At 38.2% G+C, this 22,627-nt stretch overlaps 2 protein-coding genes across 5 annotated transcripts; one reads left to right on the top strand and one right to left on the bottom strand.

Moving 5' to 3' along the window:
• Positions 1–632: 632 nt before the first annotated feature.
• On the top strand, positions 633–10,611 carry utp4 (UTP4 small subunit processome component). The gene is made up of 16 exons (XM_063004781.1): positions 633–717; positions 3,328–3,488; positions 3,596–3,784; positions 4,154–4,328; positions 4,470–4,681; positions 5,013–5,184; positions 5,599–5,690; positions 5,776–5,872; positions 6,461–6,525; positions 6,660–6,782; positions 7,356–7,512; positions 7,631–7,737; positions 7,820–7,915; positions 8,474–8,659; positions 10,166–10,276; positions 10,405–10,611. The coding sequence occupies exons 2-16, from the start codon at positions 3,330–3,332 to the stop codon at positions 10,519–10,521; spliced, it is 2,058 nt and encodes a 685-aa protein (XP_062860851.1). The 5' UTR covers positions 633–717; positions 3,328–3,329; the 3' UTR covers positions 10,522–10,611.
• A 720-nt stretch (positions 10,612–11,331) lies between these two features.
• wfdc1 (WAP four-disulfide core domain 1) lies at positions 11,332–22,386 on the bottom strand. Of its 4 annotated transcripts, none has more exons than XM_063004777.1 (7): positions 22,124–22,386; positions 13,914–14,109; positions 13,593–13,676; positions 13,176–13,316; positions 12,872–12,922; positions 12,671–12,734; positions 11,332–11,581 (listed from the first exon to the last, which is right to left on the bottom strand). In XM_063004777.1, the coding sequence occupies exons 1-6, from the start codon at positions 22,241–22,243 to the stop codon at positions 12,676–12,678; spliced, it is 651 nt and encodes a 216-aa protein (XP_062860847.1). In that variant the 5' UTR covers positions 22,244–22,386; the 3' UTR covers positions 11,332–11,581; positions 12,671–12,675. The 4 variants fall into 4 exon arrangements, with proteins under 4 accessions (XP_062860847.1, XP_062860848.1, XP_062860849.1 ...); XM_063004778.1 differs by having other exon boundaries at positions 12,671–12,731; XM_063004779.1 differs by lacking the exon at positions 12,872–12,922.
• Positions 22,387–22,627: the final 241 nt, after the last annotated feature.

Below are 22,627 nucleotides of genomic sequence, written 5' to 3'. Positions count from 1 at the left end.
CTCTGTATTTATAACCCTATCATATTAATATTGTAATACATCCATTTTTATAAGTAGCTGTTCTCAGTAGGGTTGTAGATACATTCAGATGTGTAAAGTGGTCAGATTTCTTGTTTCTGGTGCTTTACTTTCTCACAACGTTACCATCATAGCGTATCACCACCAAGCGGCTAACTCATACCATGTAGTTGTGCTTGTCGGGTGAATAAATATGTACATTTTTAATAGAGATCGAATATTTAAATTTAAAATAGATGCTAATTTGTTTACATTTATAAGCACAAAGTGAAAGGCTAGTAGCTTTTCAAAACATACACACAGAGGGAGAGCCTCACTGCGCATGCTCCGATTCACGAACCTGACCTACGTTGAGGGTGGTTCGTGAATTTGCGTGGGGTGCGCAAAGTGCGTAAGATGCGTTCCTACTTTACATACGTATAATTTACACTATCATTTCCACAAAAATGCCCCTATTTTTAGATGTATTGAATATCTATACACATTGATGAAGCATCTGTCAGTCTGTATTCTGTTTTTGCTTTTTATAATGTAAAAACCCTGAAAGACTTTTATGCTAGTATGCTAAGTTTGTATGTCCTGTGTTTCCGGGTTAGAGGTTTTCCACGTGGTGCAGCAGCGGTACAGCGTGTGGATCTCATCGCGCAATGAAAGCTCACTGCATCTAAACAAACTTCTATTTATTTGATTTTAACAACGGTAAACCCGCTATACTGTTTTTATTTCGCTGCATATCTGTTTGATTGTGTGTAATTGCGAGCTTTATTGCTGTGTGATTGTGATTACTGGGTGTTTACTAGTAGAAGCTGGTGTGCATGAGCTAGTAAAGTTTACTACAGCAGGAAGAATAACACTCGTTTTAACAACTAACTTTGATTCTGTCAACTGGCCAGCAGTGAATCTAAATAACATCGGCTTGATTTGTTACTTATACTGGAAAATACTTTTGTTCTGTCGTTTTGTTATTGTTACACATGCCGGAAAGTAGTGCTGCGTTTGGTTTGTACATTTATTAAACAGTAAATACATACTGGATTATTTACAGTCATACAGAGAATATAAAACTATAAATATAAATATAGACTGGAACAGTGGTGTGTATTTTTCTACAGGGTTTAAAACGTTTTCGGCATTTAGCAGACGTAAGCGATTTACAGTACTGGAACAGTATACAGTCTGAGCAATTGATTGCACAAGGTCCCACCAACAGCAGCCTGACAGTGGTGGGGCTTGAACCAGCAACCTTCTGATTACTAGTCAAGTACCCCAACCGCTAAGCTACAACTGCCACAAAGAAGTGAAATCGAATAGAATGTCTTTATTTGTCATATATACATATACAGGGGTTGGACAATGAAACTGAAACACCTGTCATTTTAGTGTGGGAGGTTTCATGGCTAAATTGGACCAGTCTGGTGGCCAATCTTCATTAATTGCACATTGCACCAGTAAGAGCAGAGTGTGAAGGTTCAATAAGCAGGGTAAGAGCACAGTTTTGCTCAAAATATTGCAATGCACACAACATTATGGGTGACATACCAGAGTTCAAAAGAGGACAAATTGTTGGTGCACGTCTTGCTGGCGCATCTGTGACCAAGACAGCAAGTCTTTGTGATGTATCAAGAGCCACGGTATCCAGGGTAATGTCAGCATACCACCAAGAAGGACAAACCACATCCAACAGGATTAACTGTGGACGCAAGAGGAAGCTGTCTGAAAGGGATGTTCGGGTGCTAACCCGGATTGTATCCAAAAAACATAAAACCACGGCTGCCCAAATCACGGCAGAATTAAATGTGCACCTCAACTCTCCTGTTTCCACCAGAACTGTCCATCGGGAGCTCCACAGGGTCAATATACACGGCCGGGCTGCTATAGCCAAACCTTTGGTCACTCGTGCCAATGCCAAACGTCGGTTTCAATGGTGCAAGGAGCGCAAATCTTGGGCTGTGGACAATGTGAAACATGTATTGTTCTCTGATGAGTCCACCTTTACTGTTTTCCTCACATCCGGGAGAGTTACGGTGTGGAGAAGCCCCAAAGAAGCGTACCACCCAGACTGTTGCATGCCCAGAGTGAAGCATGGGGGTGGATCAGTGATGGTTTGGGCTGCCATATCATGGCATTCCCTCGGCCCAATACTTGTGCTAGATGGGCGCGTCACTGCCGAGGACTACCGAACCATTCTGGAGGACCATGTGCATCCAATGGTTCAAACATTGTATCCTGAAGGCGGTGCCGTGTATCAGGATGACAATGCACCAATACACACAGCAAGACTGGTGAAAGATTGGTTTGATGAACATGAAAGTGAAGTTGAACATCTCCCATGGCCTGCACAGTCACCAGATCTAAATATTATTGAGCCACTTTGGGGTGTTTTGGAGAAGCGAGTCAGGAAACGTTTTCCTCCACCAGCATCACGTAGTGACCTGGCCACTATCCTGCAAGAAGAATGGCTTAAAATCCCTCTGACCACTGTGCGGGACTTGTATATGTCATTTCCAAGACGAATTGACGCTGTATTGGCCGCACAAGGAGGCCCTACACCATACTAATAAATTATTGTGGTCTAAAACCAGGTGTTTCAGTTTCATTGTCCAACCCCTGTACATGTGTACAGTACAACGAAATTCTTTCTTCACATATCCCAGCTGGTTTGGAAGTGTTCCTGGAGCAGAGAAGGTTAAGGGCCTTGCTCAAGGACCCAACAGTGCCTGCATGGCAGAGCTGGGATTCGAACTTTTAACCTTTCAGTTGATATCCCATTGGGATAAGGATACTAATTCTGTCTACAAACCTCAGTATTTTTTAATCGTTTTATCCAACCCACATTAATAAAATATCTTATGTGAAATGATATTATTTATTTAAAATAAGTTATTAATGTATTAGGTTCAGGTGTACAAATAATAATGGTGGAGTCAGTCTAGTGGTCATTAGTTAGATTTTTAGTTCCAGTCACTGTCCATATGTAGTTTATGTGTTTTCTTCTTGTTGTCATGGATTTGTTCTTGGTACCCTGGTTTTACTCTGGTTTTACCCCAATTGTATTTCAGAAACACATGCAGAAAATGGATTTGCTGCTCTAAATTGTGGCTAAATGTGATTGTTGTTCTTACTGTCAGTTATTTTGTGGTATTTTTATGTCACCTGCATTGGTGAATTTATAGTTAACTGATGCTATTTATACTAATTATTTAATGTTTTTGTCTCTGCCTGTTTGCTTAGTACTCCATGTAGTTGTTTTGTTGTTATAGTCCATTGGCCTGACAATTTACGGTATCGTTTGCATAATTTTCCCTGCAGCAATGGGGGAGTTTAAGGTTCACCGTGTCCGCTTCTTCGACTACATGCCCTCAGCTATCCGAGCTTTGGCCTATGAACCGCAATGTGAAAGGATCGCATTGGCAAGGACGGATGGATCTGTGGAGATTTTTAACCAGGCTGACAGCTTTTTTCAGGAAAAGGTTTGTGTGCAGTTAATAGGTGCTGGGTTATTGTGCTCATTATACTGACTTATTCAGACTGGATCACACCACCGATGAATGCTCACTACATTTGTTTCTGTTCACAGGTTATCCCTGGTCGAGAACAGTGCTCCACTGAGGCTCTGACCTGGGTTGGAGGGCGTCTCTTCAGTGCAGGCCTAAATGGAGAGATTGTTGAGTATGATTTAGATAACAACAGGGTCAAGTACACGATAGATGCATACGGAGGTCCAGTATGGACCATTGCAAGTAACAAACAAGGAACTCATCTGGCAGTAAGTATATTTTCTTTGTTGTGTGGCTTTTTAAAAAGTACATAAAAATTTACACCTAGTGTTCAAACTGACAACAGTTTTTGCATACGAAATGACAATATGTTTGCTATATGCTGATTAAGTTTAAATACCAGATGCCTAATTTCTCTGCATGTCACAATACTGTAATGCATGATGTTTTTACTTTGGCTAGATTATGATTCCACAAATTTGTTCTGACTAAATTTCCAGGGTTGCTCATTTAGTCCCACTGTCCTTTACTCCTATTATAAGTCACCACATTGGTTAGCTTTTTTTTTCTTCACCCACTATTAACTAACATTTCATCTAACGTGCATTAATCTTATTATATGGTTGTGCTTTCTGCAGGTTGGTTGTGAGGATGGAACTGTGAAACTGTTTGAACTGTGTGAAGGTAGAATCCAATTCGAAAGAAATCTGGGCAAGCAAAAAGGACGCATTATCTCCCTTTCCTGGCATTCTTCAGGCACAAGAATTGCTGTCGGAATGATGGACATGATACGTATTTTAGACACTGAAACAGGTAAATTCTCACCGTCAGAACTGATGCACAGATCTTTTTACACAGTGACAGTGTCACTCACTCTGTAATAAGCTTCTGCTGTTTCTGAAGTGCAGGGTTGGACTTCATGCTGGAATATATTCTACTTGTTCTGCTTTTTAGGTCAGTCAGTACACAGGATGCTGGTTGAACGTGGAATAGGAACATCGAAGAGTAAGGAGTGTGTAGTATGGAGCGTGGTTTACCTCTCGGATGGCACCATCATCAGTGGAGATTCGTCTGGGAAGGTTAAGATATGGGATGGACACACAGGGACTCTCATTAAAAGCCACCAGATTACCAAATGGGATGTGCTGACATTATCAGTTTCACAGGTGAGAAACTTTTTTGATTCTTAAAAGAAAAAAAAAGAATGTTGCTTTCTAAAAACAATACAATTAGTACAAAGTTATGTAGACAAATACTTCCTTAATACTTAAGGTGAGCATTTATTTGTGCCTAAACTTATATTTTGTACATCTGAATGATTTTGTTGGAGATTGTGCTTTGCATTTAAAATTTATTTTAAGACTTATTTTATGTGTAATAGGTTTGTTTAACATAAGACCATAACAATGGGGATAAAATACCCAGAAAGTGTGCATATCAGAAATGGCATCATGTTATCTATTTAGATCATGTCTGTTGTCTCTTTACAATCCTTAGGATGAAACCAGTGTTGTTGCAGGTACATCAGAAGGAACAGTGGTTCAGTTCCAGTTCATCTCTTTTGTTCTTGGACAAGAGGGGAAAGAGTGGGTCCGTACCAGAACCTTCAAAAACCACACGCATGATGTCCGAGCTGTGCTGGAGATCAACACGGCAGTCATATCAGGAGGTCAGAGCTCTGCTCAGTGAGAATCAGGCTGGGCATATACTTGCTGTTTAATATATTTACATGTATAAATTTAGCAGATGCTTTTTTAAACATTCCTAATCTGTTGTTTGTGTATCAGCAATAGCCTGAACTATACACTGACTTATATCATTTACAAAATGTTTACATTAATGGTATGTGTGTTCCTGAATAAGAGACTGTGCTACATCCTAAACCACATACTAAATAGAAAATAGGCTCAGCCCGAACAACAATGACAGTAGTGCACTAACTTCATTTAATTTAGCGGAAATATAATGAGACATAGCCACACAATTTTTTCCTACTGGTAATTTATGTGCGTGAGCACACTTACACATCATAATGATTGATCTGTTTTCTTGGTTGCTTGTCTTTGTTATTGTTAAATCTTAGGGATGGACACACAGTTTGTGGTGAGGCCTCTGTTGGACAAAATTGATGTGAAGACACCAGCTACGGCCTTGCGCAAAATTCATTTTCCACATGTAAGTTTTACATTTTGTTCATTATGCAGAATGAACTAGTTTTATTGTGAAATTGCAAAAATTGTGAATTATTAATGTGTTGTAGCGCCGTTTGGTGTCTTGTGCCAAGAAAGCCGGCCTGCTGCTTTTTCAGTATCCAAGCCATTTGGAACTCTGGAGACTAGGAGAGAGTGATGGACACGGTATGAACTGCTTACCTACTATTTCTAAGAATAAATACTGGTCAGTCGTGTATGTACAATTTGGAAAGGGGAAAGAATGAACAAATGTTGTATAGTAGATTCATAAGTCTTGAATGATGGTATTTAGTAAACTTGTATTTGGGTAACTGATTCTTTCATTATATTATTTATCTTTAGTAATAGCAGTAAGCTATTATAATTACTCCCTTACATTTACACCAAATTAGCACTAAGGGTGCATTGTAACCATGTGTAATTCTGCATAGTGATTGCATTGGCACTGTTGGAGGAGTTGTATTAGCACTGGTAGTCATGGTTCTGCATTGTGTGGCTTCTAAAGACATTTGGGAGCGCTGTCATTCTTTTTTTCTTAAATTGTTAATGCCACAAGCCTTTATCCAATGTTTGTTTTGTTTTTTCTTGTATCAGTATCCACAGTTGTTTGACTTGCTTGCTCCAGTCAACATTTAATGTATAAATGCTAATGTCTTTACAACTACTGTTTACACTTTTATACATGAAACCCTTTGGTGTTATGTTAATTCTAGCTTTGTTTGCCTGCATGCTAAAATCCACTGTTTGTTGCAGGGATTCCTGGTAACAGTTTACATATTAAAAGAAATCCAGAGAAATTACTCCATTTAAAGGCGAAGGTAAGGTGTGCGGTATCTTTCGAGCATTCTTACATACTCCTACACAGTCATACAATAGTCATAGCATGTCTTATCAGATTTGGGGATGATATGAATGTTGTACAACTTTGATTAATGTAATAATCTGAATGTAGGGTGAAGAGCATATTTGCTGCAGTTCTGTGTCTCCGTGTGGAGAGTGGGTCGCGTTCTCTACGGTGGCCAGTTTACGACTCTACAGACTACACAGTGACAACAACAACGTCAGTATCACTAAGGTCAGTTTTCACATGTTCTGCAGACTTATGGACTTGTGGATTTGCAGGTGACAGCAATGATCAGTCATGATGACACAACAAATGTGCAAAAGAAATGATTAGAATGACAGCAGGGTGGCACGGTGGCTTGGTGGGTAGCAGCACAGCAAGAAGGTTCTGAGTTCGATTCCCAGGTGGAGCGGTCCGGGTCCTTTCTGTGTCGAGTTTGCATGTTCTCTGTGTGGGTTTCCTCCGGGAGCTCTGGTGTCCTCCACAGTCCAAAGACATGCAAGTGAGGTGAACTGGAGATACAAAATTGTCTGTGATTGTGTTTAATATTAAACTTGAACTGATGAATCTTGTGTAACCAGTAACTACCTGTCCTGTCATGAATGTAACCAAAGTGTGTAAAACATGATGTTAAATTTCCAATAAATACATAAATAAGAATGGCAAGCAAAACGGCAAGCAAAAAGTGCAAGTCCCTTGCTGAAGAGCTACTTTTAATGTGATGTACTTCACAGTGCAGATGATGATAACATGACTTATACAGTTTAGAAGCATGATTTGTAAACATTTTTCTATTCTATGTAGGTGTCTAAGCTCCCGAAGGTTCTAAGCTCAGCCAATCAGCTTTGCTTCTCTTTAGACTCCTCTCACCTGTTTGCAGCTTCCACTGGCTCTGCAGTTCACATGATAGCTTTGAGCCAAACCACCTGCAAGTTTGTTAGCACCCTCAAGCCTACGTCAGGTAAAGGGACTTAGTTTTAGTCTGGTTTCATATAAGATGACGGTCACTCATATTTGACTACATGACTTGTATCATATTGTGCTTTTGCTAATTGTTCATATTGTATTCATGATTCAAGGCTCTGGTCAGGCTATTCATCTGTTAGCAGTAAGTGAGGATGGAAAATGGCTGGCCTCAGCAAACAGTGACCATGAAGTTGTAGTCTACAACCTGAAGAAGAAGAATGTAATTATTTTTGCTAGTGTTGAATCATAGAATTGAACATGTGTGAATGCATGAAATTCATTCTTTGTTCTGTGTGTTTCAGGTACACTGTACATTGCCTGTTTATAACTCTGGAGTTAGTGCCATGGCCATTCACCCAACAACGAACAACCTCTTCATGGTGCATGCAGATCATCAGGTACTTTTTCCTATACTTCCTCGTAGCATTTTTGAAATATTAGTTTATTACATTTCATTTTCAAATACATTCTTGACAGGCCGCTGAGGTGGCACAGCGATAAACACGCCAGCGCACCAGAACTGGGATTTCGAATACATCGTATCGAATCTCAGCTCTGACATCCAGCTGGGCTGGGCGGCCACATGAACAACGATTGGCTGTTGTTCAGGGTGGGATGAGCCAGACCAGGGTTGATCATAACTGGTGCAATTATGATCTCTGCTGGCTGATTGATGGCACCTTAGTAAAGTTGGGGAATAATTCTGATCAGGGTGTGGCTCTCTGTGCACAAGGCTGATCCGCATATGAACTCGCCTCGTGCAGGTAAAAAGAGGCAGTTGGTACTGCTCACATGTCAGAGATGTCTGTGGTAAATGCTGCATCACATGATGGAATACTGTTTATGTTGCTGTTGCATTTTATGGGCAGTCAGTGTTAATTTTTGAGGACATGCACAACCAAAGGTCTCAATGTTCATTAAACCATGTAACTAATGTATGTTGTTTTTTTCTGCAGTTGTTTGAGTACAGCATAGAAGAGAAACAGTACACTGATTGGAGCCGACTGGTACAAAGAAACGGCCTTCATTACCTGTGGCTGGAGAGAGACACACCGGTCACTAATGTGACCTTCAGTACCAAAAACCCTGCCCACATTATTCTCCATGACATGTACATGTTCTGCCTAATTGACAAAACGTTGGTAAGTCAAACATACTGTATGTTATATACCTATATACATGTACAGTGTATATCCAGGTCACCAGGCTGGAAAAGGCTAATAGATATGGACACCCCTCTTTATCATTAAGATAAGCTGTTTCTAAGAGGTGTAAGAAACTAAATAATTTTTGTGACAAAAGCCAGGCCCATGAACCTGACCTTACAAAGTCTTTTTTTATACAGAATGGAAAATTTTTCAGCCTCACTTCAAAATCTTGTTAGAAAGTCATGCAAAAAATGTTGGTGACTGTTTAACAAGCTCATGGTCAGGTGTCCACATACTTTTAGCCATATACTGTATCTTAAAGACACTAAAAAGGATGAAGATTTTTATTCTAAAGAAGTATCACAAACTGTGGATTGTTGATTAAGTTGCAGAGCCCAAAACGGTGTCCCATTGTCCCTCAGATTATTAAAAAGGTGTGGATGATGTGAATTATTGCTTGAAAAGACAGCAGGGAAATAAGCAACAGTGTTGTTTGGCAGCAGTCATTCAACATCTGTCACACAAGGGATTGGCTGTATTCTCATAACTTGATGTAGTTTACAGCTAATAGTTCTTTTATATTAGTTTTACTCTCAATAATACCTGCAGCTGAAACATATGGTGTTAAAACTGGGTTCTAAGTGAAATTTCAGCCCCTTCATATTTGTTACAAATCAAAAGTGTACTATGTAAGCAAAACATAAAGCGAGTGTAAAACAGTGTTAAAGCCCTTCAGCTGCTGATCTTGTAACCATGAATTAAAAACTATGCCTAGATTTACTGGAGAAAAAAGAGCTAAGACTCTAAATGCAGCACATGCTGTCTCTCAAATTCCTTGTCTAATACTGGCTGCTGGACAAAGCCTGAACAAATGTTAGTCCTTTTAATAGCATCAAAATCCAATTCTAAATGTTGCAATGAAACAGCTATAATGTAATATAAACACTTTTTTCCATTTGCCTTTTGCTTCAGGCTATGCAGAGTTCAATGAAACTTAGTGAGCTCATTATAAGGGACGGAGTTCACATTCACTTGTTATTTCTGTAGGAACACCATGCTTACACTGATTTTCTTTTGGAAAAAGACTCAGTATGCTATGGCATGAAGTCCACTAGGTTTCAAAACCATTACTTTTAGGTGTGTGTCAAATTATAATTTCACCACCATCAGCAATCTACACTTCTGACAAAAGACTGGTTAAGTCCATTAATTTCGCTGCTTATGCTAAATTCTGTCTCTTGACCAGGCCACATACCAGTCTTCAGCTCTCCTAGTGAGCCTGTGTCCACTATAGTTTCAGATTTCTGTTCCTGCTCGACAGGAGTCTTCTGTTGTACCCCACCTGCCTCAGGGTTTAATGTGGTGTTTGTTCTGAAATGCTTTTCTGCTCACTGTGGTTTAGTGGGTATTTAAGTTATTTTAGCCAAATCTTCTCTGACCTTGGTTTACTGTGCCACTTGTGATTTCATGGCTAATACATGTTCATACATCTCTTTGCAGCCTCTTCCTGATAACAGATCTCAGTTCTTCAATCAGCTGACCCTGAGGAGCCTACCGGAGAAGGATCGACCATCTCAAAGCCACGCTTTCAAAACCTGCAAGGCGTACAAAGTATGCACACTTGTACCTATATTCTATAATAAATAAGAGATAAGATAACACTTTATTGATCCCGAAGGAAATTGCAGTGATGGTTTGCATTTGGCGTGCATAAAGGATAATCCTGTTTTCTCTTTCAGGAGCTGCTGTTTGCGGGACTAATGGATGATCAGTCGCTGGTGGTGGTAGAGCGTCCTCTGATGGACATTATTGCAGAACTTCCACCACCAGTCAGACAGAAAAAGTTTGCTACATAAGTGTGTGTATGTGTGTGTGAGAGAGATTGTGAAGATCATTCATCTGCTTTGTATTGTTCAATACAGTAATAAACAAAATATTTACAGTAATGTTTGTTATAAAATTTTGTATTTTAGTTTGGCTCTGTGATTATTAGCTTTATAATAATTGAGATCAAAGGAAAAGAGAATAGAGAGGCAGACAGGCAATCAAGTTTATTTCGAGATGTATATCCCAGTCCACAAAATGATTAGTTGTAGTTGTAGAAAATGTGCTACTTTGATGCTCTAATACTTTCCCATACTTTTGTCCATATAGTGTATGTGTTATTCATTTAATTATTTATTTGTACTGGCCACTTGCCAGAAGGGAAGCAACACAAACATGGGAAAAACGTGCAAAACTCAGTCTAAACCCATGTTACTTTGACCCATGCTGCTCTGTGGTGCCCACTGTAGTAATAGTACCAATGTTACTCTGTAAATAACGTAATAACCGTAATGTATAAGATGCTATTTACCTTTACTAACACAGGCTACAAATTAAGAACTGCATAAACTGTCTTTATTAAGCTGTGTGTGTGAGGGTTGGACAGGCACCATGGTATAGTCTTAGGCCAATTCCATGGCAAAAAATGTTTTGTCAACTCTAACAAAATTAAATATGAAAATTTTAGATTTTATTAAATTTATAAATAATAGTAAATGTTCCATAACTTAAACGTCCACATGTCATATTTTATATTTTATTTTCAACAATGCGTTAAGTCCTTCAAACAGTATTGAACATTAAAAGATGCAAAAGCATGTTCCTTGTACAAAATGTTCCTTGTTTATTTTTACTTAAAAATGATCACAACCTTGAATTTGACAAAGACTGACTTATAGAGTATGAATTGTTTAACAATACTGTGGTGTGTTTGGAAGAGGTAGCACATGTTGAACTTTGTTTTTCGTTATTTAGCACCTATTAAAGCAACAAAAAATAGAAGTCAGAGAAAGAACATCCAGTTGTGGTCCATGTGTTTATGGATCTGGTTGGCTAATAAAGTCCCGTTTCTGCTGGCTGGATCATGGAGTGCTATACAGGTCATTTATAGAAAGACAAGAGGAACAAAAGAGTTAAAATTCTATAACGATTAGGGATGTAATGATTCACCACAATACAGTTAATAACCGATTTAAAAATTCCACGATTCAAATCGATTGGACATGTAAAATGAATCGATATTCACTTTAAACAGCAGAGGGCGCTGGCGCTGGTCACCTCGCCTTGTTGAAAAGAGTTGGTATACAATCATCTCGACTGTTCAATGGAGCTAAGCAGCATGGCAAAAAAGTGCAAAAAGCAACTGACAGTGTATTCTGTATCTGTAATTGGACAGCTCTGGTCCAATTAAGAAAACATTAAATACACTTATTACAGTTGGCAGTTTGTAAAACTATTAAAGTTAATATTTTGACAGTTTATTAACCAATTTTGCCTTGGTAGGCCAAAGCTGCATTGCATACTAATCCAGATTCCTTTATTTTTCTAAAATAGTAATAAAAAATATAATAATTGGTCCATATTAGTTAATTAAATTATTATTTAGTAATAGTTAAATTTAGGGTGGCCCAGTGGCTGTAAGGAGTTTTGCCTGTTATCCTTGTGTTCAAGTGGGTTTCCTGTGGGTACACAGGTTTACCCCACCACACTAAAATATACACAAGCTGAACTGACTGCTTTAGACAGTAGTAGTAGGTGTGTAAGTGGGTGTGTGATGCCCTGTAATGAATTGGTGTCCTGTTCAGAGCTAATTTTGGTGTTTCTAGGTGTCACCAACACTGACCAGATAAAACTAAATGAAAATCATTATTTAAAATAAATAAGTCTCTGAAATGAAACGAGGACTTTTTGTGAGAACTTTAAAGGTTACGTGCCTAAGCCAGCTTTTTAAGAAACCTTTTTAGCAAGCCATGTGAATATCAGTAAAGTTTGGACAGTTTCAGTATTAAACAAAACATAATTTTACTGGGGTAAGCAAGATTTACACCGTATTTGCAGTGAAACTGAGAAGTTGATTTACAGCACTTGTGTTGCTACATAAAGAAAATCTTAAATTCAGTTTTTATCACTAACGATATGGATATGATTCATTTTGAGACTGTTAAGACTAGAAACACTTACCTGCTTTAGCCTAAGTGCTTGTGATGTTTCTCATAACCCAGTGCATTGTCCGAGCTACTTCCTGCTGGTAAAAGCATAAACAGCATAGAATATAATAATAATACAAATAATAATTATAAAAATGAGTTGATCAGGCATACACTTTGATTTTAACTCCCTATGGCTAATATGCTGAATGTTTGGACTCATAGTCATACTAACCTAAATTATCCTTGTAACCTTTGAAGTACTTGTGCCTTAGGCTACGGCCATCTAGAGGGATAAAAGTTTAACTGATTTTAATATTAAACCCACAATACTGATATGTGGATAAAAGTGTGCTTTAAAGAAGTGTGCTTTAAAGAAGTGATAAATACTGACCATGTAAAATCAAACCAGTGTGAGGCCTTATTTCTACTCATGTCTAAGCGTATGTGTTTGCTCATCTGTCAGTCTGCATTGATCTGATGGTAAATGTGGATGATTTATTAGGCAGATGGATGAAGAAATGGGTTTGCAGCCTGACCTGAGTTCCCCCGTTGTTTGATACACTGGCCTCGGTTAGGTATACCAGCAGCAGGGTTCCCAGGGTTGATGATGTGACATTCATATCCTGTAGGACAATGTAAGGGCTCGTCCCCATCCTTGGTAGTGCTGCAGGCCTCAGCTACAAACACCATGTCACAGATTATTGTTTTGATTGCATTTTACAAAATGTCCTGACTTGTTAGGTCCTAGCCTGTTTGCAATGACTTACCAAAGTTCTAAATGTAACTGAATTCCCACATTCATGTTCTAAATTATTATTACTATTAAAGCAACAGGTGGTAAGCTAACTCTAAAACAATGTCCATGCTTTTGGGTGTGAATAATGTCTAGATTTTTGCATTATTCGGAGTATAGGACAGGTAGTGTGTTAGATGCTACAGTGGTTATTACTCACCCTGTAGAATTTCCTCTGGTCCATCTAAGAGCCAGCCATTTCCTCCAAGCCACCGTGGCTTTGGCTGCACCAACCAGTCCAACACTGATCAACAAGAGAAATTTAACTCCATATTAATGTCCATGGCTTTGGAATAAAATTGGGAGGAGCCTTCCCCAAACTGTTACCACAAAGGTTAAAGCACAGTTTATTTTGTCATTGATTTCTTTTTTTTTTTTTTACACGTTAGCAATTTGTGTGACTAAAGCACCTGAACTCAATTATTATACTTTTGGCCATATAGTGTATGTGTACAATATTTAAATGAGAGCATGTTCTTACCAGGAGGAGGCTGAACTGATTCTAGACAGGCATAGATGCAACCATTGTAACAGCAGCGTTTGTGTCTTTCACATTCTGAGTCTGAGCGACAGCCTGGCACGTCACAAGCCCGATCAGGGAGCATCTGGGGTGGAGGTGGGCATCTGTCGTTTTTTTGGTGCTGCATGATCTGAGAGGGGCTGGGGTACTCAAAGTCCTGAGAAATACATAGAGAACATTAATTTATTAGTCTGCAGTAACTGGACTTCATCATTTTGGGTAGAATGTAGATTTTTATATGCTGAGCATGTACGTCATTGCAGCCTTCTTAGTGTACTTTTGAGGTAATTGAGAAAGTTCTAAAAATATGAACAATCTGATGGGTCAAACATGCAGATTGCAACTCAGATTATTTATTTGGTGGTTTACAAAGTACTTAACATTGTAGCATGGCCTCCTCATTCTTTGTAATTTGTACAAGTAAGTAATTTGAATAGATTACAGGTGGTGAGTGTTTTGTGCCCATAATGTACATGAAACATTGGTCTTTTGCCAACCTCATGCTAAGAAGAAATTTACATTTTCAGCATTTAGCAGACGCTTTTATCCAAAGCGACTCACGCAATGAGCAGAACACAATGAGCAATTGAGGATTAAGGGCCTTGCTCAGGGACCCAACAGTGGTAACTTGGTGGTGGCGGGGCTTGAACCGGCAACCTTCTGTTTACTAGTCCAGTACCTTAACCACTGAGCTATCACTGGCAGGATTCTCAGCTGTAAATAAAAAATAGAAGCTGTGGATTAAAAACAGAGTGACTATGTGGTTACAGATGTCACATTTTGAAATCTGCAGACCAACTTGGGTAGCTTCTTTAATTTGTACAAATTTATAAACACTGTAGACCAAAAGAGGACACCGTGTGATTTATTAGTTTCAGCTTTTTATTCTAGTTTGATCCCTTATGATATATGTTATACAAAAGTAAAATGTTGACAACGTCAGTGATCACTTTCTTAGCATTAATGCTAATGTAACATTATTTTTTGCTAGATATTAGTATTGCATTAAAAAATTATATTTATCAATGCTCAAAGAAGCTTTTCCCCTGCATGAATGAACTAATATTGTTTGTGATTTTGAAGAGAACATTAAAAACGGGGCTTTTATTTTTGAGCTTTAAAGGGTTAGCCTTACCTATAAATGCTACTCATTATAACATCAATAAAAAAACGCAATTTGTGATCTTTTGTCACGGCACAGTGGCTCAGTGGGTGTCGCCTCACAGCAAGAAGGTCCTGGGTTCATCCCCAGTTGGAGCGTTCTGGGTCTTTTCGGTGTGGAGTTTGCATGTTCTCCCTGTGTCTACGTGGGTTTCCTCCGGGAGTTCCGGTTTCCTCCCACAGTCCAAAGACGTGCAAGTGAGGTGAATTGGTGATACAAAATTGTCCATGATTGTGTTTGGCATTGAACTTGTGAACTAATGAATTTTGTGTAACCAGTAACTACGTACAGTTTCTGTCATGAGTGTAACCAAAGTGTGTAAAATCCTAATAAATAAATAAATTTTTTGCCATGTTTGATGTCACCCTCTAGATGGCACCACACGAACTTTTTAAGCAGCTGCTTTTTATTTACCTTTCCTCACAATAGCATCCAAAAATAATACAGAGTATTATTCGTTTATGTATTCACCTTTCTGTTTAGAACTTCCCACTATTAATAATAATAATAATAATAATAATAATAATAATAATAATGTGTAGAATTCAGTATAGCTAAGTCTTGTAAGTGGTTCGAGCACTGGAGTATGTACTGTATGCTGTACTGTAGTTCTGACTGGGTTTTGTACTAGTGTAAAACAAATAAATTTTTATATAAATAAATTCATAAATTCACTGCTTTCGGTTCAGTGAGGTTGGCCTTCTTTCTAAGAGGAGAAGCAGGAAAGCCCCCTGAGGTTAAAGTTCACGGCAGAATTAGTGTTGTCCCTGTATGCTGCTACGATGATACCACAGACATAAAGGACCCACTGTTAAGAAACATTATCCCATTGATACAGAAAAGCAGTGGAGCTTTTTACAAGCATTTCCTTTCTCTTTGTGCATGAGTTAAGAAATGTGGGCTAATTCCACGAGTCCCTGCTCTGGGCCAGAAGAATGCCTGGGCTAGGTTTCCAAGAAGAGGTACAGTTTGGGGAAGAACTGTCTTTTCGAAACCACTATGCATCAGTCTGTCCTTACTCACCTTCCATTCCTCTGTCCTCAGTGACCTCTTTTTCTGAGTCTGACTACAGTTTAAAGCTGCCTAATAAGCCTCTGTTAAATCTTGCCAAGTGTAAGCTAACCTACATTCTAAAAGTACAAATGCAGTGAGGATCCATTAGAAATGTGGATACATGTGTTTCTCTGCATTTCTCTATTCTTGAGAGGCAACATTACTTTTCTGCACTTTCTCATTAGATTTTATAGCAGGGTGGGGAAAGGCTTTCAATGCATTTCTTTGATAATAGGTTTGCACTCAGCAAATTTAATATGGCACATTTATTTGGCAAGTAACATTCCACTCAAGCAGCCGTTAAACTAAAAGCAAATGTTTAGCACACTTTTTTTGTGGCAGTCTTTATGTGATTATGAATAATAACCACACTTCTGTAAATAAGTGGTATTCAAATGGTCAATTTCCTTGGTGGGAGTTATTAAAGGATAACAAGCAAAGATTTTTGATAAGCTCTTTTAATACATTTTAAAGACCTAATTTGTTAAATTCAAGACAGGTAAATGTGCTATTAGCTCTGCATAAAGCAGAAACTTACTAAAAAGTTACATGCATACCTTGTACATTTTATTATATGTACACAAACGACTTTGGCCAACATGGTAGAGCAGGTAGTTCTGGTGCTGCTCTGTTCCAGTGACCCAGGTTTAATTTTGTTACTCACCTTATTATATGTGGTGTTTGGCAATTTTTCCATTTCTTGTTTACCCTTATCTCCAAAACATGGCAGTATGCAAGTTGGTGAGTAAAAGTTTGACTGCCCTCATGTAATTTTATGCTAATGATATGATCTTGGTTTAACTCATATTGTCCTATGCACATGCTTCTTTTGCATAGGCTTCACCACAGAACAGCATAAACTCTTTTGTAACATTGAGCTGCAGACCAAGCCCTAAACCACAAATTGCAGTCAATTGCAGACAGATTGCCTAATTGGGAATAATGTGCTGAGGCATTTACAAGAACGTAATATACTTCGAATCGGACATAGATGCTTTAGCACAAAGGCTCACTTCGTTCACTGTTTAAGTTACCCAGGTTATCTATCCAGTGACTTGGTGTAAGGAAACTGTACTACAGAGGTTTTTAACCTTTGTTAGAGTACGACATCATTTAAAGGCAAGAACACACCACCTTCCCAAGATTTCATGGTTTTCCTTTCCAGTCTTTAGTAAATGTTATAATGATTGGTATGTTTTCACGTGTTAGTTCATACTAGGCCTTGTTCTTCCTGTTTGTCTTTTTAAGATCTGATGTGGTGATGCCAGCTGTTCCATGATTGCTCCGTGTTTACTGACAGCCCTGGTACACTCAGAGCCAATAAAAGTCACAACAAACCTCTGCATATCTAAATAAATCTAATTCAGATCTGCCTCTCTCTGGTTTTCTTCTGCCAATAGGGGTGTTGTAAGGTGGGGGAATAATTGGGGGTTGTTAAGGTGTGTATGATTTTTGGACTCTACGTAGACATGGGGTCCAATGATACCAAATGGAACAAAAACTGTTCAAGGTGGAGGCACCCATATATTACGTCGTCCGGGGGCCTAGACATAGCTCACTTTATTACTGTGATATCTGGTTTTCTCTATAACCATGGCATTTTGAGACGATTGGAACTGTATGGCAAGAGGATCTGTCATGTTTCTGAGCAGTATGTGGAAGATGGAAATTTTCCTATAAATTGACTAACGTATACAGACCAGCCCGGAGCTGTTTTTAGACACTTTTTTGACACAATTCTGATCAAGTTCCACTTTGTTTGTAAAAGTACATACAATGTAATACTGATCTTTTAATCACCAGGCCAAACATGCAGTACACATCTCATGAACTAGTTAATTTAAACCTTTTTTAAAAGTGTAAATCATTCAATGTTTATAAAAAACTTCTGGATCTAAGGTTTTTGCAGAAGATACCTTAAAAATTTTGCTGACAAAACAGATAATGTTGCATCTTTATCTACCTTTCAGTGAGAGAGTTGAGCTGAACCTCCACATTCTAAAATTCTTAGCCCCATTATGTAGCCTCACCAACCTTTGTAATTGTAAAAACATACATTTCCAGTCTAACCACTTAAGCTGTAAATGAAATTAATAATTTTTTACTTCAAAAAAGTCTCTTTTTTTTAACCAAAAGATGCAAAGATGCTGATAATTTCTTTAGTTTAGTTTCTGTCACAATATAAATTACCTCAGCAAACCTGAGAAATTCACATACGATTCAAATGAGAGGTCATTTATTAAAACTACAGTACAACCCCCACAATGCAATGCACCAGCCAGCTTTTTGGGACACGTCCACCCACTAATGTGATCTACTATGACTTGCACAGTGTGAGCAGTGCAAGGAACAACAACAATAAAATGAATAAATAAAAATATATAGAATTGAAAGAAAATGACATTGAATTAGTTTAAAAAATAGGGGCAATTGTGAGCTTAAAAACACAGAGCAATTTGTGCTGTGCAGAGTAAAAAAGTTAAATAAGAAACATGCTTTTTTATCGAGAGAATAAAACCTATAAACAGAAATTACAAGTCCACTAGGGAGCTGCTATCACTTTATTGTTTGCAGCATAAGAAGAACCTTAAAGTTAAAATGTTTCCTAAATCTGAGGTAAGCAAATTAGCTTTCAGCTAACTGTGTCAGCATACAAGCTTCTTGTTGCTTGCTATTAAAAGTCTGTAATAGGTTTGAAGTAAGTCATCCCTCTATTAATGAGTAAAGTGAAACCTTGGTATTTCTATTCTGATGCTGAACTCATGGGCTTCCAGCTAATGCCAATTTTACTATGGTGACAGACTCAGCACTGTTTTGCTGCTTAAACATGTATAGTTATATTTGTAAATGTATTATATAAGATGACCATACATTGTTTATATCACAGAGTGAGGTCAGGCAGGGATTTCTAAACTGCCTAAAATGTCCTGGATATGAGTTAGCTTTCATGTTGACACTACAGTTGCTATACACACATGTGCATAAGTTTTGTTTTGATAGATCCCTGTATGATCTGCCTTTTTGTCTGTCATGATTGATTATGTACAGCCTTACATGGAACCATTTGTCAAACAACTTAATTACTGTCATCAGCACCAGATCAACAGCCAGACCCAGAGAGCAGCAGCTTGCTTGATGATGGTAGTGCTTTGTCCAGAAACAAGCTTTAATCAAGTCCAAATGCAAATGTAGGCTTTATTCACAGTTCAGTTATAGAAACTTTTAAATACCATTACATTGTAGTCCAAACTGCAGACTTGTTGCCTCATATGGGATTACTTGTTAGCTTTTGTGTAGTTAATACAAATGTAAACATGTCCTTCTAATGCGTTTATGTATACATAACTATTAATTATGGACTTGTGGAAAAGATTTAATCTTTAGGAAAGCAAACATGCACAATATTACTAAAAGTGACTAGTGTAATAGTGGATTTTTATGGCTACTGTTTTTTATTATGTGACTATAAAATATTAAAAGTGTATTAAATGAGGCCACTTATGCTTGGCCACCAGTTTAACCATGATAGTGGTTAAACGATTTCTAAAATCCTTCCTGTACCAAAGCAATTTAAAGATAAGAAGTACTTCATTAATGAGGGCTGCGGTTTGTTTACTGCTCGTCTCTGCATGCTCACAATCCCGACATAAACACAGTATCTGACTGCAGGTCACAGTGGCAATTATTAGCAAAATTATGTGGCCACTTTAAAACCAGTGAGCTTTTATATTTCATGCTGCTTTGTAAATCGACAGCTTCAGTGTTTAGTAGATTTAACTTCCAATATAGTAAAGATATACTTTAGCCATTTTTACGTTAATAAGTATGTTGTGTAAAATGTAGCATTTACAGAAAGCTTTTGGTAGGGAATTTTAATGCACATGTAATTCTAAAGCCCATTAGGACTGTGATATGTGACCTGTCACAGAAGATACAGTATATGTAAATTAAGTATTAAAATAAAGATATGTAAGACTAACATATTCAGAATGAATAGATTCAGGAAAAAACAGAACCAGTTCTACTTATGACACTTAGGACCATTTTTTATCTAAACAGGTGGGTGGAAATTATGGTGGTTAAAGCGGGGCATCAAGCACAGTTTTAAACCTCAAGTTTGTTTTTGTTCTTTGCTGTATGTGGCATTTAGTGTATAACGAAAACATTTCAAGGACTGTGTGGCATTACTCCAGCTGTACAACTGGCTTAAGCCTATCATTGTATTATTGTAACCTTGAATTTGTATTGTATGGTCTTGTATTTTAAGTGTTTTAACAGCTACATTTAAATGTCTTGATGGATGCTCAAAAACCCAGGAATGCAATCCAACAAAGTTGAATCAGTTTGTCTGGACATGAGGCTTGGTTTTACTATAAAATCATAGTAAAACACTAGTTTGGCATTTCTGTTGCCAGCTAGTAAACAGTCTTGATCTTGGTCTTGTATTCTCCAGTCATGGTCTTGTCTTTGTCTGGACCATTGTAAGTAATAGTCTTGCCTTAGATGTTGGTCCAAGTTGTTTGTCTTGGAACTTATTATTTGCTTATAAATCTAAAAACAAATAGCAAACCTACACCGCCTTTTAGTGTGTAAGTTAAAGATGCCATGGAAAACCCTTGTTCTTACATCAGGAAGCCACAAAGTGCTAGCTGGGTAAGCTTACTTTACTTTAATGTGCTGAAAGATCTCTTTCTCAGCTGACTGGGATTACTGTGCAAGTCCCTCTGTAGGGAGCACAGGACTGCACCAGATCTGTTAACTCCTTCATAGCACAGAATTTTATTCCAGTCCACAGTATGTTTCCCCCATTTTTTTTACCAATTTAACTGACATTGCTTAACTGACATTGCTTAATTTAACTGAGATTTTGTGCTAAGACTTTTAATGTCACACATTCAGATATGCATTATTCTGTTCACATGATGCCGGTGTAGGCCAGATGTGTGTGTGCCTTCTGGGATGCTTTAGATTTGACTGCATATCGGAGTTTACCCTCCCCATGCTAGGTGGGGCGGGAATTGGATCAGGAAACCATCATGGACACATACTGATTTCATGTAGCATTTCTTACTTATTACATGTTTTAAAAGGATGCATTTTCTATTTGCACACTGTCCACACTGTTTCTTGGTCACTGTCTGGCCCACACAGAACATAGTGCTGACTTGACAATTTTCCCCCTGCACCCAGCTCAGCTTTTTACCTCCTACTAAACAATTTCTTTTAGGAATGAGAAATACTAAAAGTAGGTCAGCTATTATCAGCTCTAGTTTAATGCCAACTCTGCTTTTTAATGTTAAATGTACCTATTTGTCATCAGTTCACAGAGAATGTCATATGGCTGAGTAAAGTGGAGAAGAATTAATACATTTACTGTTCAGTCTACTCTAATTGAACTAGGCAAGAAAAAATGACATTCATCTATACATTGTAAATAGTATTAAATCAAAAGGTCTTAAATTATTTCATCTTTTTGTTTGGGGTTGTTTCTTGGCTCAACACGAAAATCTTGTGTGGTGCACCAATCTTTGTGGTTATTGAACTTTCCACATGCAAACCAATTGTTCTGACAAGGATGTTTTAGATGATTGCTAAGGCTTGGTAGCTTTTTTTCATTCAGAAAATCACAAAGCCCCTTCTTTTTCATTGTGATGCTACATGCTTCATGAAATCTACTAAACCAATTATAACATCTTTTATAATAAAACATCACAGACCCCTAAAACAGATTATAAAACATATGGTTGTGTATTTAATGCTAAGCTCAATAGTTACAATTATTCTAATTATATCTTTTAATACACACTAAGGTCAAAAGTATGTGGGCACCTCGCCTAATTACTCCTAAGTATGTCTATACAGACATAGCTTTACAAGTTTGGTGTGAAAGGACTACAGTGGCCTTCACAGTGTCCTGACATCAGTGGATTCAGAAAATATTTAGATGAAGCCTCACCTTGTGGCTGAGTTCTCTTTTTCGGAGTCTGTGTTTAATTCCTGAGTGAGTTTCAGACAGCTGCAGCAGCAGCAGACAGAACAGTAATGCCCAGGTTAACCGGCTCCAGATTCGTGCCATGATCCTTATACTCCACTCACTCCTCAGTGTTTTCTCCTCTGCCTTTTTGTTGTCTTCTCTTGTCCCAAACTTTGACAGTATATCCTGCTGTTTAGGCTCTGCTGGCCAGTTTCTGGTGTGTTTGCACTGTGGTTTCCTCAGTGTGTGTGTAAGTCAACATGTGAATGAATGTGTGTAGTTCCTTGTGGCTTCCCACAGCATGGAAGTGCTCAGCCAGTGCTGAGTTGAGGTCTCTGTCCCTGTTAACTCACACAAACCTGCTCAAACTAAAGAGAGTGATTTATATCTGAAGTTAAAAGGAGGAGAAAGGGGGGGGGGGGGGGGGGGTGGAAAGGAAAGTAGCAGGACTCAAGAAAGAGAGGGAGAATGAGGCAGCTGTCTGCA

This window comes from Trichomycterus rosablanca, chromosome 11 (genome assembly GCF_030014385.1).
Source record: "Trichomycterus rosablanca isolate fTriRos1 chromosome 11, fTriRos1.hap1, whole genome shotgun sequence".
In the NCBI taxonomy this organism is placed as follows: Eukaryota; Metazoa; Chordata; class Actinopteri; order Siluriformes; family Trichomycteridae; genus Trichomycterus; species Trichomycterus rosablanca.
Note: the sequence above shows the minus strand (reverse complement) of the source record. Positions and strands in the feature narration are given on the sequence as shown.

What these genes read in the sequence shown, in the direction of transcription:
- wfdc1 (XM_063004777.1), bottom strand. Translation starts at nt 22,243, where the DNA reads ATGGCACGAATCTGGAGCCGGTTAACCTGGGCATTACTGTTCTGTCTG. An exon ending in AAAGAGAACTCAGCCACAAG is followed by an intron (nt 14,110 to 22,123) that starts GTGAGGCTTCAT and finishes TGTATTTCTCAG; the next exon opens with GACTTTGAGTACCCCAGCCC. An exon ending in AGGTTACAAGGATAATTTAG is followed by an intron (nt 12,735 to 12,871) that starts GTTAGTATGACT and finishes TGCTTTTACCAG; the next exon opens with CAGGAAGTAGCTCGGACAAT.
- utp4 (XM_063004781.1), top strand. Translation starts at nt 3,330, where the DNA reads ATGGGGGAGTTTAAGGTTCACCGTGTCCGCTTCTTCGACTACATGCCC. An exon ending in ACAGCTTTTTTCAGGAAAAG is followed by an intron (nt 3,489 to 3,595) that starts GTTTGTGTGCAG and finishes TTCTGTTCACAG; the next exon opens with GTTATCCCTGGTCGAGAACA. An exon ending in CACCCTCAAGCCTACGTCAG is followed by an intron (nt 7,513 to 7,630) that starts GTAAAGGGACTT and finishes TCATGATTCAAG; the next exon opens with GCTCTGGTCAGGCTATTCAT.